The sequence below is a fragment of the Chelonoidis abingdonii genome, chromosome 8, assembly GCF_003597395.2.
Source record: "Chelonoidis abingdonii isolate Lonesome George chromosome 8, CheloAbing_2.0, whole genome shotgun sequence".
NCBI lineage: Eukaryota > Metazoa > Chordata > Testudines > Testudinidae > Chelonoidis > Chelonoidis abingdonii.
This window is the reverse complement of record NC_133776.1, coordinates 84225703-84246210: the sequence shown is the minus strand read 5'-3', so window position 1 is coordinate 84246210 and position 20508 is coordinate 84225703. Positions and strand designations below refer to the sequence as shown.

The 20508-nt window shown below is 43.4% G+C and overlaps 1 protein-coding gene across 2 annotated transcripts in view; it reads right to left on the bottom strand.

Moving 5' to 3' along the window:
* The window catches only part of LOC116819796 (vascular endothelial growth factor receptor kdr-like), a 178066-nt gene that overhangs the window by 81277 nt on the left and 76281 nt on the right, over positions 1-20508 (bottom strand). For both annotated transcript variants that reach the window (XM_032771797.2, XM_032771796.2), the window contains exons 5-9: positions 20230-20392; positions 18317-18453; positions 16289-16469; positions 15003-15120; positions 12024-12199 (exon numbers count right to left, since the gene is read on the bottom strand). In XM_032771797.2, the coding sequence (XP_032627688.1) occupies positions 12024-12199; positions 15003-15120; positions 16289-16469; positions 18317-18453; positions 20230-20392 (775 nt within the window). The remainder of the gene's footprint in view (positions 1-12023; positions 12200-15002; positions 15121-16288; positions 16470-18316; positions 18454-20229; positions 20393-20508) is intronic.

Genomic DNA, 20508 nt, shown 5'->3' with positions numbered 1-20508 from the left:
TTTCTCTCTGAATTTTTTTAAAGAAAAAATGGATTCTTTTGTAGTCAGAAAATTGCCATTTTGCTACTGTGTTCCCTCAAAATATGATAAATTCCTATTTGGAGCCAAGTTGAGAACAAATTCTGATTTTGAAATTTTGGTATAGTGTTGAGACTCCTGGAATGCTCAGGAACATCTCTCAATCCACATGCAGAGACATGCAAGGTCTCGACAATATAAGCAGTAGTAAGAGCAAAAAATTGATCGTTCCAATATGCGAAACATTTTCACCAGAATCTTGGAAACAAGACTTTGGGTCATACTTGGTGAGGTGGGAACACACAAATATTTGCATAAGCATCCAAAAATTTGGCAGCTTATTTGAACTTTATAAAGACTCTTTCTTCTGCAAAACTGAGATCCTCTTTTGCAAACTTGACACATGTGAATAATCTATAGTCAAGTGAGCTGTCCCATTGAAATCAATGGAACACAGGTTCTTATACTGTGCTCATCACTGTAGTGTGTGAGGAATAAACAAGACATTGTCACATGAAATCAACAGGACTGCTTGCATGACTAAGTATTATTTGTGTGTGTAAAGGGTGCAAAATCAGAACTTTAGACTGGAAATCTCATAAGATCAGGCTCAGTGTGACCCTTCCAATACCTATGGTTGCCAATGGGGAAGGGATACTTTGTGTCTTCTATCTCTGGCTCCTGCAGAAACATGCCAAATGAAAAATGGTGGCATAACCCCCCCTCTTTCCTAACTTCAGAAACTGACCTTTTCCTGACCTCAGAAAGATTTGGGTGTGAAAACGTGGCTTCTTTCTTTATGCAGACTGCTCTGCCCATCCCTAGTCATATCTCTTTGTCCGCTTCTCATAACAGGAAATCATAAAGATTTATTGGTCTGGGTCCCTCTTTGGAACACCTCTGAGTAGCTGACTGTGGCTGCTTTAAGCTGAGAGCTTTTGACAAGTCGGGAAGCATACAGTAGATTAGATTTCTAGTTTTTTGGGTTGACTTCTTTTTTCTCCTACCAAGGAGGCCCCAGATATGCGAATATGAGCTATTGCCTAACTCATCAGTCTTGGACCCTTGCCCTCTGTTTTTGTCTCCCAGCCCTCTTCTCTGACTAGGGACTGACCAGCTTGGCTTTTCAGCTCTGATCCCACGTCTCTTTGGGATCCTCCTTTTCCATTTCTCATGGCTGCCAGGTCAGACTAGGAAAGGTCTTCTGACCCCATCCCTGCCTGAAAATCTATCAGCCTTCCCCCTTAACAAGTTTTGAGGAAGGGTTGTTGACTGGAAAGGGCTCAGGAACATCCTAGCTCCCATGCCATGATGAGACATTAGTTGGAATAAATAACCTTAATTAGTGTTTCACTTTAAAAACGACTGACCTTCTGGCATTAAGATATCTATTGCATAAGTTGCAGTTTGTTCCCTTTTTCCCCTTAAGAGGCCCTAATACCAGTAGCACACACCATGCCTCAAATCCACTTTCCACCCCTTCTTTCTCCCAGTAGAAAGATGAAGTCGGGATTATCTTGTGGTTAAGGCACAGGACTGGGAGTCAGCAGGCCTTGGTCTCACTTCTGACTGTGCCACCAACCCACTGTGTGATGCTGGACAAGCTACTTCAGTTCTCTGTGCCTCAGTTTCCTCATCTGTAAAATGGAGGAAATAAAACCTACTGTTATAAAGATTGTCTTGTTAATGTTAGTAAACTGCTTTGAGATTCTTGGATGTAAAGTGTTATTCCTAAGGGAAGATTGTTACTGATTTGTGTTCTGCAGAGAAAGGCTACTTTTAATTGGTGTCTCTTTTCCCACTGCTGAATCATTCCCAATCATAAACACTATCAAAAACCCCTGGTGGACAAGAGTCCATTTTCTATGCTTGCAGAACATTTTTCTGTTCCTTCTCAAATTTTTCATTCTCCTCATCTGCAAAGAACATGTACGTGTGTTTTTTTTGCCAGAGAAAGAGTGTTAAGGTTAATATGGAAGGGTGCAAAAATATTGCTTTCTTGGGTGTGAGCTCTGAGTTTTGCACACAGACTATATGTATATGAAACAGAGAGAGACTGTGCATGTGCATGCGTGTGAGAGAGACAGAGAGAAAGAGTGTGTATGCGTGTGTAGGGGGTTGGGTCATACCCTTGCATATTAACAGAATTGTCTGTACTCTTGGTGAAATGATGAACATATTGGATGTCATTTAAATTATCTTTCCTAACAAGAAATGGCAATTTTTGTACTTGATCTAATTAAAATAATGATTTACCGGAGCGGCAAATGAATTTCTAATCCCACAATTACTTTACTGCACGGTGCTATTAAATATTACTTGAAACCTAAAATGAGTTGAAATGATTAATCAAATACCATAATTATGAGATTTAAGCAATTATTTATTTAAAACTAAAGAGATTTGCTGAAAAAATCTCTAGTCATTTTTCCCCCCCACAGTGCCACAGAACCCAATTACAGTGGAGATAGTGATTAATTATGGGAATGGCAATTTAAAAATGAAAACAAGTTTTCAAAAAAGCCTGTTTTTTTGTTTTGTTTTGTTTTTCACAGTGAGCTGAACATTCTGTCTTCAAATGAGAGGTTGAGGTTTGTGGTTTTAGCAGGAGATTGGGAGTCAGAACTTATAGCTTCTAGTCCTTAGATGTGTCTGACCCCCATGGAAATTAGGGGAATCAAACACATTTTGAATATTCCTAGACTGCCTGGTGAACTGCAGTGGTGCTTGGAATTTCCACAGCATTATGTGCTGCAGGCCTGACCTCAGCCCCAGCCCCAGCATGCTCCTGACACCAAGGCTTGGAGGGGTTTCTCAGAGGACAGTCTCCAGCTGTCTACGTGTGCTGGAGGAATTCTGGTCCGGCTGGATCTGGAGCTTTTGGAGCATCTTTATGCTGCTCCAGCCCTTTTATCTGGTGTAAAGGGGCCAGAATGGGAGTGTGAATCTCACCCACTCTGTTCATGGAACTAATATAACGCCCATTGAAACCAACACGAGCTTTTACATTCACTTTAAACGGCACCAGGTCAGATCTTCTTGCTAAAAATCTCCATCAGTGGCAGCAATCCTGGGAGGCCTAGTGTTGATAGGGCTTCTGCAGCCACTGGCATTTGGCATCTAGTCCTGCTTGGAACAGGGTTAGATAAATCAGCATTAAAAACATTGGTGGCTGCAGGAGCCTTAACTGCCCTAGGATTCCTAATGTTAGCAATGGTAGGGATTTTTTTAACCTACCCTCTTCATGTAGAAACAGCCAATGTATCTCTCTGATAACTCCTGCCCCCCAGACACACTTCCAGAATGGGAGCTTCTTGTACCTTTGTTCATTTGTATGTGTGAAGCATGGTGTGGGAAGGGAATCCATTTTTAACAACTGCTAGAATCCAGATATATATACTTTAAATTACACATCTCAAATACAGATTTAATAAGACAGGTCTGTGAGTGTTTAAAAAAAAATAAACAAAACCTGGTGTGAATTTAGAGCATATGAAAGTGATGGACCAGCAACACTGAAAAGCTCATCAAATCTGCAAACTTCCTCTGCGTGGAGTTCGACAATGCACCTCGGCCTAGATCTGCAATAGTCCTCCACTGTTGTGGATCTGAATCCCATCCATTCATCCCATGGCTGTGCCAAAAGAACCTTGTTCCTGACCCACTGCAGCCTCTGCTATGCCAGTTCTGGGCTCTCCCAAACAGTTCAACCAATGCACCTCCCTCCTGACCCGCAGCAGCCTCTGCTGTACCAGTCCTGGGCACTCTCGAACAACTCTGCCAATGCACCTCAGTCTTGACGTGCAGCAGTCGCTCCTACACCAGTCCTGTACCCTTGCGGGGGTGGGGAGATATCTCCCAAGTACACCTCATTCCTGACCTGCAGCACTTCCTGCTGTTCTATACCTTGACCCTACAGCTCCACAGAGATCTGTCACTGCACCTCAGTCCTCTCCATCTGCTCTGTTGGCTGCCCTTCCTCCTGAGCTGAGTTTTCTCAATTTAATCAGAAGTCAAACCTTAAACATTTTCTGTTTTGTGGCCACATTTCAAATGCACAATGTTCAAGTAGATTTAAAATTCATCGAGATGGGCTTTCCTCTTCTCCAGTTTAAACTGTATTTCTAGCTCCTCTTTGCTAAGGGTGTAATTGGCGGTGTGCGAGCTGACCTGAATAACTAAAGACTTCCCTGCTGCTGCGCTGTGAAGAGCAATCAAAAGCAGTTGCACTTACTGTAAATTTCAAATTGATCCGACTGATGTAAATTTCACCTTCCTTTCTAGCACTGCATTTAGGCCTTAAGCATTAGAGAGGCAAATGATTTGTAGACAGGTTGGGCCACTGACCCCAATCATGCCCCACTCAGTGAAAGAGACTGTATCTTTATTTTATGCCAGGAGTTATTGTATGTACTAAGAGTGTTCCTATGGGGTCACACGCTCCTCCTATCTCCTGAGAAACCCACACCTGCCTGCCTGCTAAGTTTGAGGAGGTGGTAATGGAGCATTTCCCATGTATAGCAGAATGCTCCAGTGATCTCTAGTTTCAAGGACCTGCGAATGAAATGATCCTCAAACACTTTCCCCCACTTGTTGCTGAACTGAGATCTAAACTCCTTACACACTAGGCACTGTTGTTGATTGATTTTACTCATTAATCACAGGACTGATCCAGCAAAGCACTTAGGCACATGCTTGAGTCTGGGTTTGAACAGGTGATCTAAATACATATTCATTATATATTTATACTTATTTTCTTTCTGAAGAAGAAACTTGCACATGCGTACAGAGAGAAAGAGAGGAAAAATCAAAACCATTTTGGGCCGCCTTCCATTCAAGGTTTTCAAAACACTTTACGAACACTGAGGCCTTGCAAGCCACCTCTGAAGTAGATAAATATTATTATCCGCAGTCTTCATCTGACAGGGCTAGAGAGACTTGTCCAAAGTCCCACAATGAATAGAACCCAGGAGTGCTGATTATCAGGCTCCCACCCTGATGTCTAGAGCACACTCCCTCGTGTGCCTTTGGAACAGGTTGGTTTGGAACATGAGGGCAGGGCTGGGAGGGTGGACTAACTGGACAATAAATTCATCAATTTTCTTATACTGCACAGCCAAAGATTTAAAAAGTTGTAGAGAGTTTTAACTCTCCAAGGAGAGTCCTGTGGTAAAACCACAGACAACTTTTTGGCTTTTTTTGCCTTTTAAGATGACTTTTAGATGAATTTTCTCTCTCTCAATTCTTTAATAAGAAGAATGTTTCTCTCTTTCTCCAGCTCCACCCCAATAACACCCCCGTAACAGCTCTGTTTTCCACCTTTGATTGACTTAGCCAGCTTTCTGGAAATTGAGTTTTTTCTTGTTTCCTTTTTTTGCTAAGCAGAGTTCAAAAGCAAAGTGCTCAATGCTGATCTGCTTAATTGTTCCCAGAACATGCAATTTTAGCTCTCCAGTTTTTCAAGGATTGGCACTGTCGGCCAGCCTGCTTTTCTAAAGAAAAAAGCACAAGTTAATCTACCTGCAGAGTTGCCTGGGGAGGTGGGGTGGGAGGGGGTCATTTAAACAACATGCTGCTGCCCCCACCTCCCGGGATGCTGTTAGAACTGGAGAGAGGCTGCTTCAATAAAAAGCTGGGAGGAATGCTTAGGATATTTTGGCAAAACTCAACCAGTCCCCAGTTCCCCCTTCCTAAAATTGCTTTGGCTACTTCCAACAAAATGTGCCCCCAGGAAAGCACAGAGGGCTAAGTGGAGGGTTAGAGTAGGAAGCTGGCAGCATGTGGGGATCACATAATATTAGTGAGAAAATTACTCATAATTTGCTGATAATTAGTGGAAGTTTGCCTAGTGACTTTTTTTTTCTCCTTTTTTGATTCACTTTCTCACAATGCAATAAATGTCAGTAGGTGTCATCTCCCCCCCCCCGCCCCATCTGACAGTGGAAATTCCCCATTTGAGGGAAAAGACGGGCAGACATCTAATGTACCAATTCTTTTACTTACTTTACTATTCTAAAGCAAGCATCCCCTCCACCATGGCCCACACCCAATTAAGCAATACAGACAATACGGAGGAGGAAAGGGATGCAACCCAATCCACATGCTCTGGACTTGGACAGGATTTCATCAGAAACAATGGGGCCCCTCTATTTTTGTAGTTTGTGTTTCTAGTTTGCTTAGCTGGCCCAGATGATGGAAAACAATCACTTCTGTTTCAGCTTTGCCTGGACGGCGGCTCCTCCAAAGTGATAGAAAAGCGATAGCTTTTTTGGAAATCCAGATGCTAAGGTGAGAGATGCATTAGTCACACAGATGAAGAGATGGATGGATGATAGCTAGATATTGTTTCATTTTAGAGGACGCTGCTTTCACATGTTTGTCTTGGTCCTCCTAATTCATTCTTCATTTGGGATATAGTAATAATAGCAAGGAAGTGTGCGTTTTCCATGGGCCCCTTACAGCAGTACAACAATGTCAAATTTAGAGTGATTTCAATGGGAGTTCCACGCACCTATGACCTGATTCAGAGGTAACTAAAGTCAGAGGGAGTCTTTCCATTGACAAAATGGAGCATTGGATGAGGCCTATCACACTGGACTTCTCTTCCCCTGTGGTCTGATACAACTTGAACTGGCTGATCTTCATGGCCTGATGAAGACTCATCTCTTTCCCTAGGCTTTTGCCTATGGGACTTGTGGTTAGGATGAGGTCCTGTCTTTTTACTTTGAGGAATGTCATTTATTTTATGCAAATAGCTGGCCTGGGAGGATATTATATACCATGGCCCAATCCAACCTGAGTTCATGGGCCTGTATGCAGATGCTTAAGTTTATAAGTATAAGGCATAAAAGTGATGAGTGGGACAGGGAACCAATTCATGCATTAATGAGAATGCTAGGCGCCGTCGCCACGCTGCACCTGCCTAGTGCCAGGAGCAAAGTCTAACACAGCAGTGCATAGTTGAACACCTCATTAGCACAACAAAGATCACGCATAAGCCAATGTCTGTGCACGTGTGCACTCTCCACCCCCCATCCCATCCTCATTTCACTCTGAGGGTGTGGGTGTGTAAGGAGCCTGAGAATTACTACCACTCAGTGTTGAGGAGCTATTCCAAGGGCTTCATCTTGCACTCAGACACAACCTCCACTCAATCTGCCTTCCCTGCTAGGCATCACACCAGGGCTGGCAGGACCAAGGACTTTACAGTAAAGCTAATTCCGGTTGAACAGAGCCACAGTGAGCGAATGCAATATCTGCTAGGAAACACTAGAGGGAGTTTAGGAAAGGAGTCAGATGAGAGTGGGATAGGGGAGAGGCAAGATAATGGTGGGTTATTTCTCCCATTTTGTGAGTTAACCTAACGTCTCCAGTACAATCTGCCCTCAAAATATGATGGTAAGAGGCTACTGCCTGTGGGAGAAAGGGCTCAGCAAGAAGCCTGATAAATCCAGATTATTTGTGTGAGCGTGAGAATGAAATGCAGCCTGCTTGACCATAAATAGATCTCTCCCCCGCTTTGCTTTGTAGTTTAGCCTAGAATACCGTTTTTCTCCCACATTTTTCATTCTTGGCTGGCTCGGAGGTGCAGCCGCCAGCTGTTTGCTAGGATCACCCTTTTCCCTTGCTCCCTCCCCTCCAAATTCTTCAGGACATTATTCTCTTGAAGCTTTGGCTCGCAATAAGAATTTAATCAAACAAAACAAAATCACAGCAACCCGCCGCTTCTTGGACAGTGTTTGATGTGTAAATATGTAAAGAAGGAACATTCTGGAAAGGCGATCGGCTACCTCCTGGAGACTCAAGAGTCCTACCCTGAGCCAATGAGACCCGGCAAGGGGTGTGTGTGCTCCTGGAGATTAAATTCCATCTGCCTCCAGGGATGGTGGGAAAATGGGTGGCCAGTGGCATAAGGTAAGGAGGGACTCACTTCTTAAAGGGGCTTTTCTTGAATGGTAGTGGGAGCCTATTGGTCATTCATTAACAGGCCAGTCAACAATTGCTTGTTTTCGGGTGTGGAGTTTCTGCATGCTGTCAGCCTGGTTCCCACTGAAGTCTGTCATGGGGACTCAGGTGTAGTGGGAGCTACGATGCACAATCTGCTTGTGCCAGCTTGCGGTGAGCTGACGCCTGGCCTGTAGCTCTGCTTCTCTCTTGCCAGTTGTGGATTCTATGGCCACGTCAGACTCGGGGGAAAATAGCTGGTGATGTTGTACTTGGTACTATTGTGCACCTCTCTCTGTGTGCACTTTATGCCCTAACTATTCTGATTGCTGCAGTATAAGTGTAAAGACCACACCTCCAAAGATAGACTGCAGGAAAAGATACACATTCTTCCCACTGAGATGGTACAAAAACAGTGTCCCAGCATGACACTGCATTGCTGAAGATGCCATCTTTCAGAGGGGATGTAAAACTGAGACCCTGATCATTGTGTTCACTACAAATCCAGAGAGATTTCTGATGAAGTGTGTTAATCCCTGTGTTCAAATTCCAGCTCCAGTAATGACATTCCACCTGCAGTTCCAATTGGAGCTATTAATAGGGGTGAGGAATAGCTCAGTGATTTGAGCATTAGCCTGCTAAACCCATGGTTGTGAGTTCAATCCTTTAAGGGGCCATTTAGGGACCTGGGGTAAAAATCAGGGGGTTAGACTAGATGATCTCCTGAGGTCTCTTCCAACCCTGATATTCTATGATCTCTGTTCCCAAAACATTGCCATTTCCAGGTCAGAGGCAGCTGTGAGTCCATCCTGGGCCAGGGGATCCATTCCCTGTATAAAGTGCCATAGAGTTTTTTGGCATCCTACTGGATGGAAGACCCAACATATAACTATTTACTGAAACTCTCAGCAATTTATCCCTGTTTAGAAGGTAGTGAATTTATAATTTGATGCTGATGCTAATGATTAGCAATAAGGAGTCAGGTGATTTATTTAGGAGTTTCAAATACTGCTTAGTAAAGATTCAAGCCAACAAAAGCCCCACATTTAATTTCTTTGGTGAATGAGTTACAAATGCCCAGGTCTGACAATGAAATGGACCCTACACTCTAACTGAAAATGAGATTCAGGTTCTAGTTCAAGATCAAAATGTTCTTTTTCGATCTACATGTGCCCAGATAAGGTTGGCCAAAATAATCTTCCCCTTTAATTCAATACTTGAGCTAAAGTGTGCTGTGTAAGTTCATGAGGCCATGAGTCCTAGGCAGCGGGGACTGGCAAAGGCAGGGCTGATTCGATGGGAGTTTTGTGTAAGTCATATCCATGGCAAGGCTCGTTTCCTCACTACTTGCAGCTGCCATATTCAAAACAATTGTGCTCTTTGCCAGATACTTTTCTGTGAACATTCTTCATCTCTGGGATGATCTTTTGTTACCAAAAAAGAAACACCTGCTGTTTTTTCCCCTTGCCTGTACATGAAACATCAGTCTGCACTTTACCAATCAGCAATATTTCTGGAGCTTTTGGACTTGCTGTATCATGATTAATGGCATTTTTTCGCTGCAGTAGTTATTCCTGGTTAATGCCTTCTGTTGTGTTGATCTCTGACAAAGGCTAACAATGCACATAAGGCTGTGTGTGTGTGTGTGTATGGTGTACTTGTGCATAACATACAAAGATGAAAATATGCGTAAAACAGCTAATAGCCATAGCTGGTTGAATCCTGCAGTAACATCTTTTCCTTGGCTACGCATGAGCAGTTGTGCACACAGACATTTGTTTGTATAAATGTTGGGGGAATGACCGTTCTTCATCTGAACACCCTTTTCCGCATGCAAGCAAGGAGTCAGGCATCAACAAGAGTATTCATTATTCATTGTTCTTTACGCAATCTTTTCCAGTTCAAAATGTATCATCCAGCCAGGAAGGAGAAACCATACCGTGTGACCAAGATGACCAGTCCTACATGAAGAGTAACCAATGTAGCACACACTCAGACTGAACATTGCAAGAATAACTGCTAAGCTGAAAACGATCCATTCACACTACTCTACTAACAAACAGAACGGCAGCAACTGGGATCAACTCACGAATGATGTGCTCCAAATAACCGTTCAGTAGAGGAAGAATAAAAATCACAGAAACCAGACTGGAAAAGACCTACCAAGACATCTAGTTCATCTCTTTGCTAGTGTAGGATTGTTTTCTACCATATATATTTAGTGAAGGGTTGGAATAGAGGAGACTACATATTTTTGGGGACCAAGACTTATGGTGAAATCCTGGCCCCACTGAATACAAAGGGAGTTTTGCCATTGACACCAATGAGGTCAGGATTTTATCCTTAGTGTCTCTTTATTCCTTTCCCTACTTATCAGGCAATGCTCCTGTGTGAAGGGTGAAATAAGAAATGCACAATGGCTGGAAGTCGTGGGGCGTTGCAGCGCACATGCCACACAATAATGGAATATTTTTTTGGCATAGAGAGAAAAAATAATAATAAAGAGAAGGGGGAAAAGCATTCACTATTGAAAAGAGAACAAAGCAGCATCAGTAACTTTTTCTTTGTTACAGCCTGACTGAAACTCAGGAAGCACAAAAGAAAACCAAGCAAACTTTCACTAAACTGTTATTCTCCTTTGTGATTCAGTCTCTCTCTTCCACCAAGCTAAATGGCATAGAAGTGAGGTGGCAAGCCAGTGGATGCACAATGGGATAACATGGCCCTTTTTTCCACCTCCCAAGAGATGGAGATTAATAAATGTCATTCATGTATCTATCTCTCCATCTGTCTCAAAACTCCCATCAAGGCACATAGCTTGCTTCCGCTTTCCCGGGACTCTCTTGAAAATGAATTTCTAGAGAAGGATGATTAATAGACACTTGAGACATAGAAGCTCCTCTGCTCCCACCAGTGTGGGCCTTTTCCTCTTCTTACAGGCTGTTCTTCACTGCTTTGTCTAGGCTAGTTTGAAATATACCACGGGATGGAACTTCTGGTACTTCTCTTGGGAAACTAGTTCCTAGGCTAATAGAGTTCACTTTTTAGGAATTTCTCTCCCTCCAATATTAAGCCAAAATTTTCCTTTGTTCACTTTCAAACTATTGCTTTTCTCCACCCAGTGCCATGGTAGTGATCACAGAGAGAGGGAAAATATCCTAAGCTCTCTGTGCCTTAGGTGTAATGGTTCATTGGCAACTTGACACTTCTTGCTTGTCACGTTGCCATTCTGGCATGTATGTTAATTGTGTTAAGCATAGATAGCCATGGAGTGACATTGAGCATGTCTTGAGTGTGTCCACTACAGGGTGACCATCCATGGCCAGACAATCTGCAATGTGAATTCTCTGTAGGGTGAAGAACCACAGCCAAAGACCGTGGTATAGGGTGACCATCCATTACCAGACACTCTGCGATACGTGTTACATAGCAGCCTATGATGCAGTTGCAAGATACATTTTAATACAAGATGACCAGACACTGTGGATTATTTGTTACATATACATTTTTCTACAGTGACCAGAGCAATCTGGAATGTCAGTCCCAGTTCTAAAAGTGCCCCCCACTGTCTTAGGGCAATGTGGACTGGAACCTATCAGCATTCCCTTTTAGACTGAATTGGTTCTTGAATGAACTGCCACCATCCATGCATGCACTGGGTCAGTACCTCATAACACTATGAAGTTTATGCAGGATGTGTTCTCCACTCCCACATACTTCAAGGTAATCCCCGGGAAAACCCTTCAGGAGCACACAATCATCTTTAGAGGGGACCCACAGACCTGGAATTCAGTGCTGCTTTTGCAACAGGGAAACCCTCACCTTCCCACCTCTGAGGAACTCTCGTCTGCCCTTATCCAGCAGTACTGCCTTGCCCCAGTCTGAACTCTGAAAAACCTAGGCAGCCTATGTTGGAGTTCTATGAATCTGACATCATATCAATTAAACAGAGAGAAATGTCAAAGACTGATCAATGTTCCCGCTTGGCTGAGTGAGCAAAATGGCATCATAAGTGAAATGAGAGAGAGCAACAGAATTATTTGGAAACATCAGGTGCTTACCTGTCACTACCAGCTGGATGGTGAGGTTCTCATACAGGCCATGTTTAGTGTTGCTCAGGACTATGGTGTAGTTCCCAGCATGCTTTGGTCTCAAATCCCTTATGCCCAGCTTGTACTTCATTGGATCTGCTACATAGCAAGTGTGGTTCTCCGTGATTGGCTTGCCATCTTTATACCTGTTTTGAAGAGCGAGGGAAGTTCAAACAGAGACTGTCAGCACAGCATGCAGGCAACCCCTAGTACACAGAAGAGGGACTAGCCATTTTCCAAATTCAGATTAAACTAGGTAAATTGTTATTGCTGTCCTATGGGAATATCTGTAGGGAATCCCAATCTGCCATCAGTGCTTAAACTGAAAAAACCAACCTTACATGCATTCCCCTTATCCATCCTCACCAGATTGATGGGAATACATTGGCTTCTTTTCCCCCCCATATTTTAGCCAGCAGCAGTGAAAAGAGATGATTGGAAAGTTGCTCATTCTAGGACTCTCTGTGATCTAAGTAACTGGCCTCTGTATTGAGAGCACCACTTGAACACACAAACTCTGGGTCACATACTCAAAAGTGTGAGTCCAACATGGCACAAGTGAGTTTCTAGGTCCTTTAAACTGAGATGGACACATGTGAACAACATCTGCACGTGCAAATTGGGTAGACAATGAACCCTCTGATGAGCATAACAAATATGCAGTGCAAGTGTAGCAATGTGCACAGCAAATTGTGGATTTCCAAAAACTTGGGCCAGCAGTTTTGGAGTAAGTAAATTAAGAGAACAGATTATAATTAACTGTTATTATTGCAGTGGGTGTGCATGGCCCTTTACAGCACTGGAACAGCCAAAGTCTGTGCCTCAGGAGCTTACAATCAATTTAAAGGTGACTGAGGCCACTTTGAAAATTTGACTGTATACATGCAGGGGATGTGTTTTTATTCTATTTGGACAAATATTCTGAAAATCTGTTTCCTCCCAGGGAGCATTTGTGATTTTGAACCTTCACCAACAAAGAGTGGGGTAGAAGAATCTGAATCATGTTCCTCTAGTTCATAGATAAAACCACCTGCAAGTAGAGGTGATGTTGTTTGGATGCTTTCGGACTTCAAATATTTGATGGGGCAAGACACTACAACCCACAGGCCAGGCTGATGAACTTCTCAGGGACTCCAGCTGGAGAAATGTGACTGTGTTCAGTATGAGAGTTTTGAAAGTCTCCTGGACAGTAATTTAAACAACTGCACTAACAAGGACTCCAACATCACATCTCACTGTTGCAGCATAGAACACACAGGGCAGACAATGTTGGTGGTCTTAGACTACTCCCAAATATGGGAATTTCCTTTCTCAACCTCTGCATGAAGTATGATTATTGCTGTAGAAAGAAAAGGGGAAAGTCCCCTCTTCATCCCATAAAATATCCCCAGCTCTTCAAAAAGCACTCCCAGCAACAGCTGGCTAATTTCTGTTATGATTTGAATTGAACCTCATGGAATTTCATACAATTTTACTATGTAAAAACAAAACAAACCCCCAAACTGTACCTACTCCTCCTGCAGTCTGCCAGTCCTGCCACTGAGTCACTTGGACTCAAACTTCTTGTTGGCCAACCAAAAGTGCATTGTGGAGGTGCCAACTCACCACAGCATCATGGCAAGGTACATTGAGCGTGGCAGAGGGCTTTCACAGATCTGAGCGTGCTTTTGAGCAGCTGTCTGATTTCTAGGCAATGGAGTAGGGGATAGAATGCTGATGGTCTTTGCCAGCATTTCCCCTCACCATAAAAAGGGCAGACAGGAAGGGGAGGGAGAGGGGAGAAAGAAGTCAAAGGGGAGATGATGGAAGTTAGTGCCTCCTATGGTTGTTGAAGTGCTGCATCTTGTATTAAATAGTGAAGTGTTTTAGTCATACTGGAGTAGCTTTTGATTGTCCCACAGGATTTTGCCATGATTCCCCTTTGTTTGCTTTCTCTGTGTGTGTGTGTTTGCGTGTGTGTAGAGATGTGATGGATGTCACATTCTTGGCATTGGTGGATTGAGGGGAGACATGGTGGAGTTTTGTGGATCCATCAGATGATATTGCTTGAGCCACTTAATTGAATACATAGGGGGAACAAAGGCCATAATTAAGTTCACCTATTGCAGCACTGGCCATGAAGGACTTTCCTGCACTGACAGAGGAAGGTCTAATAGGTCTTTCGCCTTTCCCGCATCTATGATTTCATGAAGCATTCTAGAAACATTTGAGCTCTATTCTATTCTGGGATGATTCTGCGGATGTATCAGTATTTCCTGCATGCCCCTTGCTTCGTTTTATTTTATTTTTTTTATTACTGCCTAAAAAACAGGATCTTCAGAGATCATCTGGTCCTGACTCCCCACCTGCAACCAAAGTCCTAACCCTGTGCAGCTGGCAGCTGCAGAAAGTATTCCCACATGGATTAGACTTCAGGTGGGGAAGCAGTGGCAGGAGCAGATAAACATTTCTGTAAAAAGATCCACTTTCAGGAGAATGTCCTTAGTCATAAATGAGCAGAGAGAAAAAAAATGAGCTGAAGTGGCAGAAGTTCTCATGCAGAAAATGTTTCTCACAGCTTTCCGGGAGGCACTGGCTCCTTTTAAGCTCAGCCCTGCTAATGGTAACACTGACAACGCTCTCTTCTACTTTTCCGTCTGTGGTTCTCAGTGTGTTATGGGCACATGACTGAGCGGATCCTGGCATTTCTGCTATGGGGTAGGGATGTATCATTATTCCCAGGCTGTCAGTGCAGAAACTGAGGGGTGAAATGACTTGCTCAAGATCATATCACACAATGAGTCTGTGGCAGTGCTGATAATAGAACCCAGATTTCACTGTTTCCTAGATCAGCAATTTAATCACCTCTCTATGTTGTCTGCTATGTCTGAAGCAAGTGGCCGTAGTATCTTTTCTTATCCCTTTCAGAAGATCGCATTTTCCTGATCCTGCACAAGAGTTGATACTCACCAGGTAACACTGGGGCGGGGAAAGGCATCCACCTTCACAGCTAGTTTCAGTAACTTGTGTCCTGCTACCCCCTCGTAGTAGGGTCCTTTCTTATAGGAAACTCTCAGGAAAGCTTTGTCTTAAACAAATATTTAAAAAAAAAAGTCATACCATGGAAAATTCTTGTCAGGCTATAAATACCTGCAGCCCTAAATACAATGTGCTCTGGGATGGGTTGCAGCATTGTAGACCAGGAGAAGCTACAGACAATTGAATGGAATGACAAGCTGCCAGTAAGCGTCAGCCATAGCTGTATCTGTTCTGTACACATGTACCAGAACTAGAGGCAGGCTCTCGCTGCACATTTCAGTTCTAGTGGCAGTGGTGGCCATTTAAAAAATCAACCACCACCAACAGCTACTACACAATGGTATCTGACGATAACCCACGTTCTCCATGGAATGGGAAATATTTGCAATAACTGGGGCATCCCTTGACAAAGGTTGATTTTTTTCACCTCAAAGGGCCAGATTTTTGAGGGGAGAGCCCCCACTATGGGGGGCCAGACTTTCAGAGGTGCTCAGCACCCAATTTGCTGAGCTCTTTTGAAAATCTGGTCCCAGCTGGGGACGTTGACGCTCTTGAAAATGCTGGCCTACCCATACACAAAGCCAATGTGACCCCCTGTGATATAAGTGACTCATGACTAAATAGATGAATTCCAGTACATCCCATTTTCAGAAGTTTACTCTCTTTTCAAAAACATAAGAGGATAAAAACAGCTAAACCAGAACAAATTAATGTCTCTACTGTCCCATATCCTGTTGCTAACAAAGACCAGTACTGCGTGTTTAAGCAGAAGACATAACCTTCCCATAACATTATAATACATTTTGTTGAAAACATTTCTTCCTGACCCCATATCAGTGATGGGCAACCTGCAGCCCGTCAGGTTAATCCGCTCGTGGGCCTCCAGACAGTTTGCTTTTATTTGCACAGCCACTTCCCGCAGCTACCATTGGCCAGGAACAGCGAACCGCGGCCGCTGGGAGCTGCGGGAGGCCGTGCAAATGGAAACAAACTGTCTGGCGGCCTGCCAGTGGATTACTCTGATGGGTCGCTTGCAGCCCGTGGGCCTCAGGTGGCCCACCACTGGTCAATGTCCTAAAGCATGAGGACTGATAGGCCACTCTTGTGACTGTATACTAGCTGGTGTCATTGCTAATGGACACCTACATGTTAAATGTGTCCATCTCCTTAACAGTCCTGCTTCCCAGACACTATTCTGATTTAGATATGGAACTTACTGTATACTGTGACTGTTACATTGGCCTTCAGTATCATTACATTGGTCTCCAGTCCTGTTACATTGACTGCTCTGCATATATACAAGCCAGTGTCTTCCATGGTAATGTTCTGGATGGTCAGGTTACTGAAGGCTTTATACACCGCCTGACTTTTGTTCAAAATTCGTGTAGGCTTATGATCCTGGGTGACAGAAGAAAGAGAAAAAGAAAAGGGTCAACTTTTTGCTTATTCTATTTCAAATACCCTTCAGTTAAGAGATATAAACTCCAAAGACATTGGCTGAAACATTTACACTTTCCCCACAGAGAGTAGGCAGGGGCAGCTCCATGTTTTTTGCAGCCCCAAGCATGGCAGTCACGCAGCATTTCTGTGGGTGATCTGTCGGTCCTGTGTGCCGAATTGCTGCTGAAGCCGTGGGACAGGCGAACTTCCTGCAGGCATGCCGCCGAAGGTTGCCTGACTGCCGCTCCGAGAGCTTTTAATATCCTAAGACCTACAAACTAATGAAATCAAGTAGCTCTTCACTAGTACCATGCAAGTGGGTAAATCCATGGACAGAACCAATCAGGAGCTAAAATCCTGACCCTGTTGAAATCAATGGCAAAACTCCCATTGACTTCTGTAGGGCCAGGATTTCACCCATGTTATTTTGGGACTCCCAGCTGTAGTATACATTTAATTCTTGGTCAGTATCAGTCTATCTGGGGAAGAAAAATTAATACGTTAAATAGTAAAAGATCTATTTAGTAACCACATCCCAATGGAAAAGCCCTATAGAACTTAACACAGAATTGTAAATTTCAATAGAAATTTTGACCCTATAAAATTTAATAGGGATGTGTACACGTCCTACATAGAATTCTAGTGGATGGTTCAATGAAAGACAATAGAAAGATCAACTTCTATTTCATTCTATAGATTTCAAAAAGAAAATTCTATAGAACCACAGTGGTTTCATCCTGATAAAATTCTATAGGTATTTCCAACCCAGGCTGTAGTTTTTGTTATTTTTCTTTTCTTTTCTTTTTTAAAAATTTTCTTTCACTAGTTTTGCCAAGAAACCTTTTGAGGGGTCCCAAGTCATTAGATAACATGGAACATTCTTGTTTTCTGTGCTAGGCTGCAGAAACCCAGAAATCATCAAATGTAGGGGTTTGCACAGGACAGAAACGGAATGTATTGAATTGGGACACCGATCTTTGGGCTCTTTCTCTGCAAGGAGAACTTTTAGAATTGCTGCTTCTTAGAAATACTTATTAACCCTAATTTTAAGAGCTGTTAGTTTTAGGGCTCAATCCACATACTGCTGCCAGTGACTTAAATGAGAATGCAAGGCACTCAGCAGCTAGCAAGAGCAGAGATTTAATTAGGGATGAATTAACCAACCCTGAACAAGACTTGATACTACACGGGCTCCACCTCTGTGATTCCCAAGAGGGTGCTGAAGGGGCTCAGCACCTCGCAGGAAGTGCTCAGCACTCTTAGGGGTCAAACCCCAAATGTTCCCCCTGCCCAACACCCCACTAGCAGAGCCTGAATCCTCACTTAAAACTTGAATCAAATTTTTAGTGAGTCTTGAGAAAGGCCATTTAGTTTTTGATTCATTTTTACACAGTGCACAAATGCCTAGATTTATGAATAGCTGAATGGTCAGACAGTCTGCTACATCTGCAGCTGCTCGATTCCCCGTTGTCAGCTAGGATCATATGGGGGGCTGAAGTATGTGGGAAAGCTATTCTTTCCCCGCAGAACCAAAAATTCCTGGTGATGTTGCAAAAATCCAGTTAGGAGATTTGCAGCCCAATTTTGCCAAACCAAGAGGCTCAGAGAGTTCACATAAGAATCCTGGGTTTTCAGCTCATCCGAACTGAAAAGACAGTCATTTGTGGCTCTCCCATTGCTTGTTTTAAGAATGACACATGAAAGCAAAATTAGGACTTACTAAACCATAAGAATAGAACTTTCATTTCCATACGGTTGACTACTGTAATCCAACCAGAGGCAGCCTTAAATAGTCAGCTACTCACTCTCCCACCAGGATACTGCCATTCAAATTCAATCCGTCCATTGGCAAAGGTCTCTGCGCTGCATTCCAGGTTGAGGGTATCTCCGACCAGCAGCTTTCTGGGGTTTGCTTTCAGAGCCAGGTTCTGTATTCTGCTCTCTGAAATGGAAAGAACAAATGTAAAACTTCACACTAATCTGCTTCAACTGAATTTGAGAGGAAACTCAAATTCCAAATCCTTCCTCAAGATCTTGCTGCTTTTGTGAGGACTGTAGGAAATTAGCCTGCTACTGACCTCGGTGGGAGCTGCTGGGCACTCAGACACTTGTGAAAATAAGATCACTTATGTAGGAACCTTAATCTCATTGGTCTATTGTCTGGGTTATGCAGGAGACCAGACAGGATGATTGTAGTATGTTCCCTTCTGGACTTAAACTTTTCTTTACTCCTTCATTTGGGGCTCCAGCTCTCGATCATTGGCCACATAATCACACTGATATCGTCCTTGTCCGTCTTTTCTTCATCCCTGCTTAGGCTGCAATTTTCAAAAGTGACTAGTGCTGCTGGGTGCTTCGGTTTGGGGATAATAGAAAAGGGCCTGATTTCCACAAAGTGCTGAGCGCCCGCCCTCTGAAAACCAGCTTCCCTTCACACCAGGCACTCCTAAGCCCCTACTCAAGTTTGAAAATCTTGGTCCTACTGTCTTATTACCCCCTCAATGCATCATGTCTGACGTTAGCTTGTTAAACTGCTTGGAGTAGGGATAACGTCCTTGTACCTGTGGTGTGAAGTATCTAGCACGCTCCTGGGCACAGTAAGATAGTAAGTCTACTACCTCATCCTGACATGGCACTTTGCAAAGGAGGTCAGTACCACTATCACCCCCATTTTATAGCTGGGGAAGCTGAGGTACAGAGATGGCAAGTGACTTGCGCATGGTCACACAGCTGGCCACTGGCAGAGCAGGGAATAGAAGTCCTCAGTCCAGTCTAGTGCCCTATCCACTAGGTCAGGGTGCTTCCCTATTAGAGGGAATAGTGGTGGAACCTACATTGGCCCTTCAGCGGTAGGTCTGATGACCTAACAGGCCTTCCTATCTTCGATTCTGTGACATATGTAGCAAATAATTACTCCAAGCACTAAAAAAAGAGCTATCCAGAACTTCCATTTGGCTGCCATACAAATTTCCTTGCCTGTTGTTTTAAGCTAAAGCTAATTGTTGAAAAGGGTGCCATGACCTAGTGGAAATGAAGTCACAGTGAACCCTGCCTTGTAAAATTTAGAATTTATGAGGAGGTGAAGAAAATAGACACAAAACAAGGAGCACATTATTAGAAATGGGCTCAAATAAAGCCTCAGTCCCAAACCACCTCAGTGTTCAAAATCCAGAGTTGACTTCTACAGCTGGAGCCCATCTCGAAACACAATGGAGAGCATGTGGTAAAGTGCCAAGAGAAACCAAACAAAAACCGTGAGGTTTGAAAATGAGCATTTACATGAGATTTTATATCATGATCTTGTAAGTTTCACAAATACCAGAAATGGGCGGATGAGGCCACTGCTTGGATTTGCATATCCCAAAGCAGTGGTTACTAGAATGTAGGTTCCACTTTATCCAAACCAACAAAGCTTTGGTGGGATTTGAGGAAAATATTCCAGTTCTGTCCCATCTCTACACTGGGCTATTTTTCAAAACTAGGGGTGGATCAGATCCAAGTACTATTTGATCTGAACCACCACAGCTCAAAGGGGAAGGTGGGTGTACAGAAAATGTTCCAGTTTTGACTCATCTTTAATACATACCAACTATAAACTCCAAGAGTTAGCTTGGAACTAGGCTAACCAAGGAATAATAACCACAAGCTCAGCACAGCACTAGAATTATTTCTGTTTCACTAAGTAGCAGTTACTGCTCAGCACACAGGGGTCACTCACCCACTTTCTGTGGCATGTAGTAGGATGATGACTCAATTCCGTTTACTTTGGTTGTACACATGAGTATTCCTTTGAAGAAGTGGAAAGGAGGAGAGGGGATGACAAATCCTCTCCTGGGGTCCCACACCATCCTCCAGTAGCTGAACTCTGAAGAAGAAGGAAGCTGAAAAGGAAGAGGCAGATGGAGACTGCTGAGATTTCTCCCTTGGTCACACAGCAGAGAGAAAGGTAGCCACATCTCTTCTTCTTGGGAGACAAGATACATTCATAACCCATTCA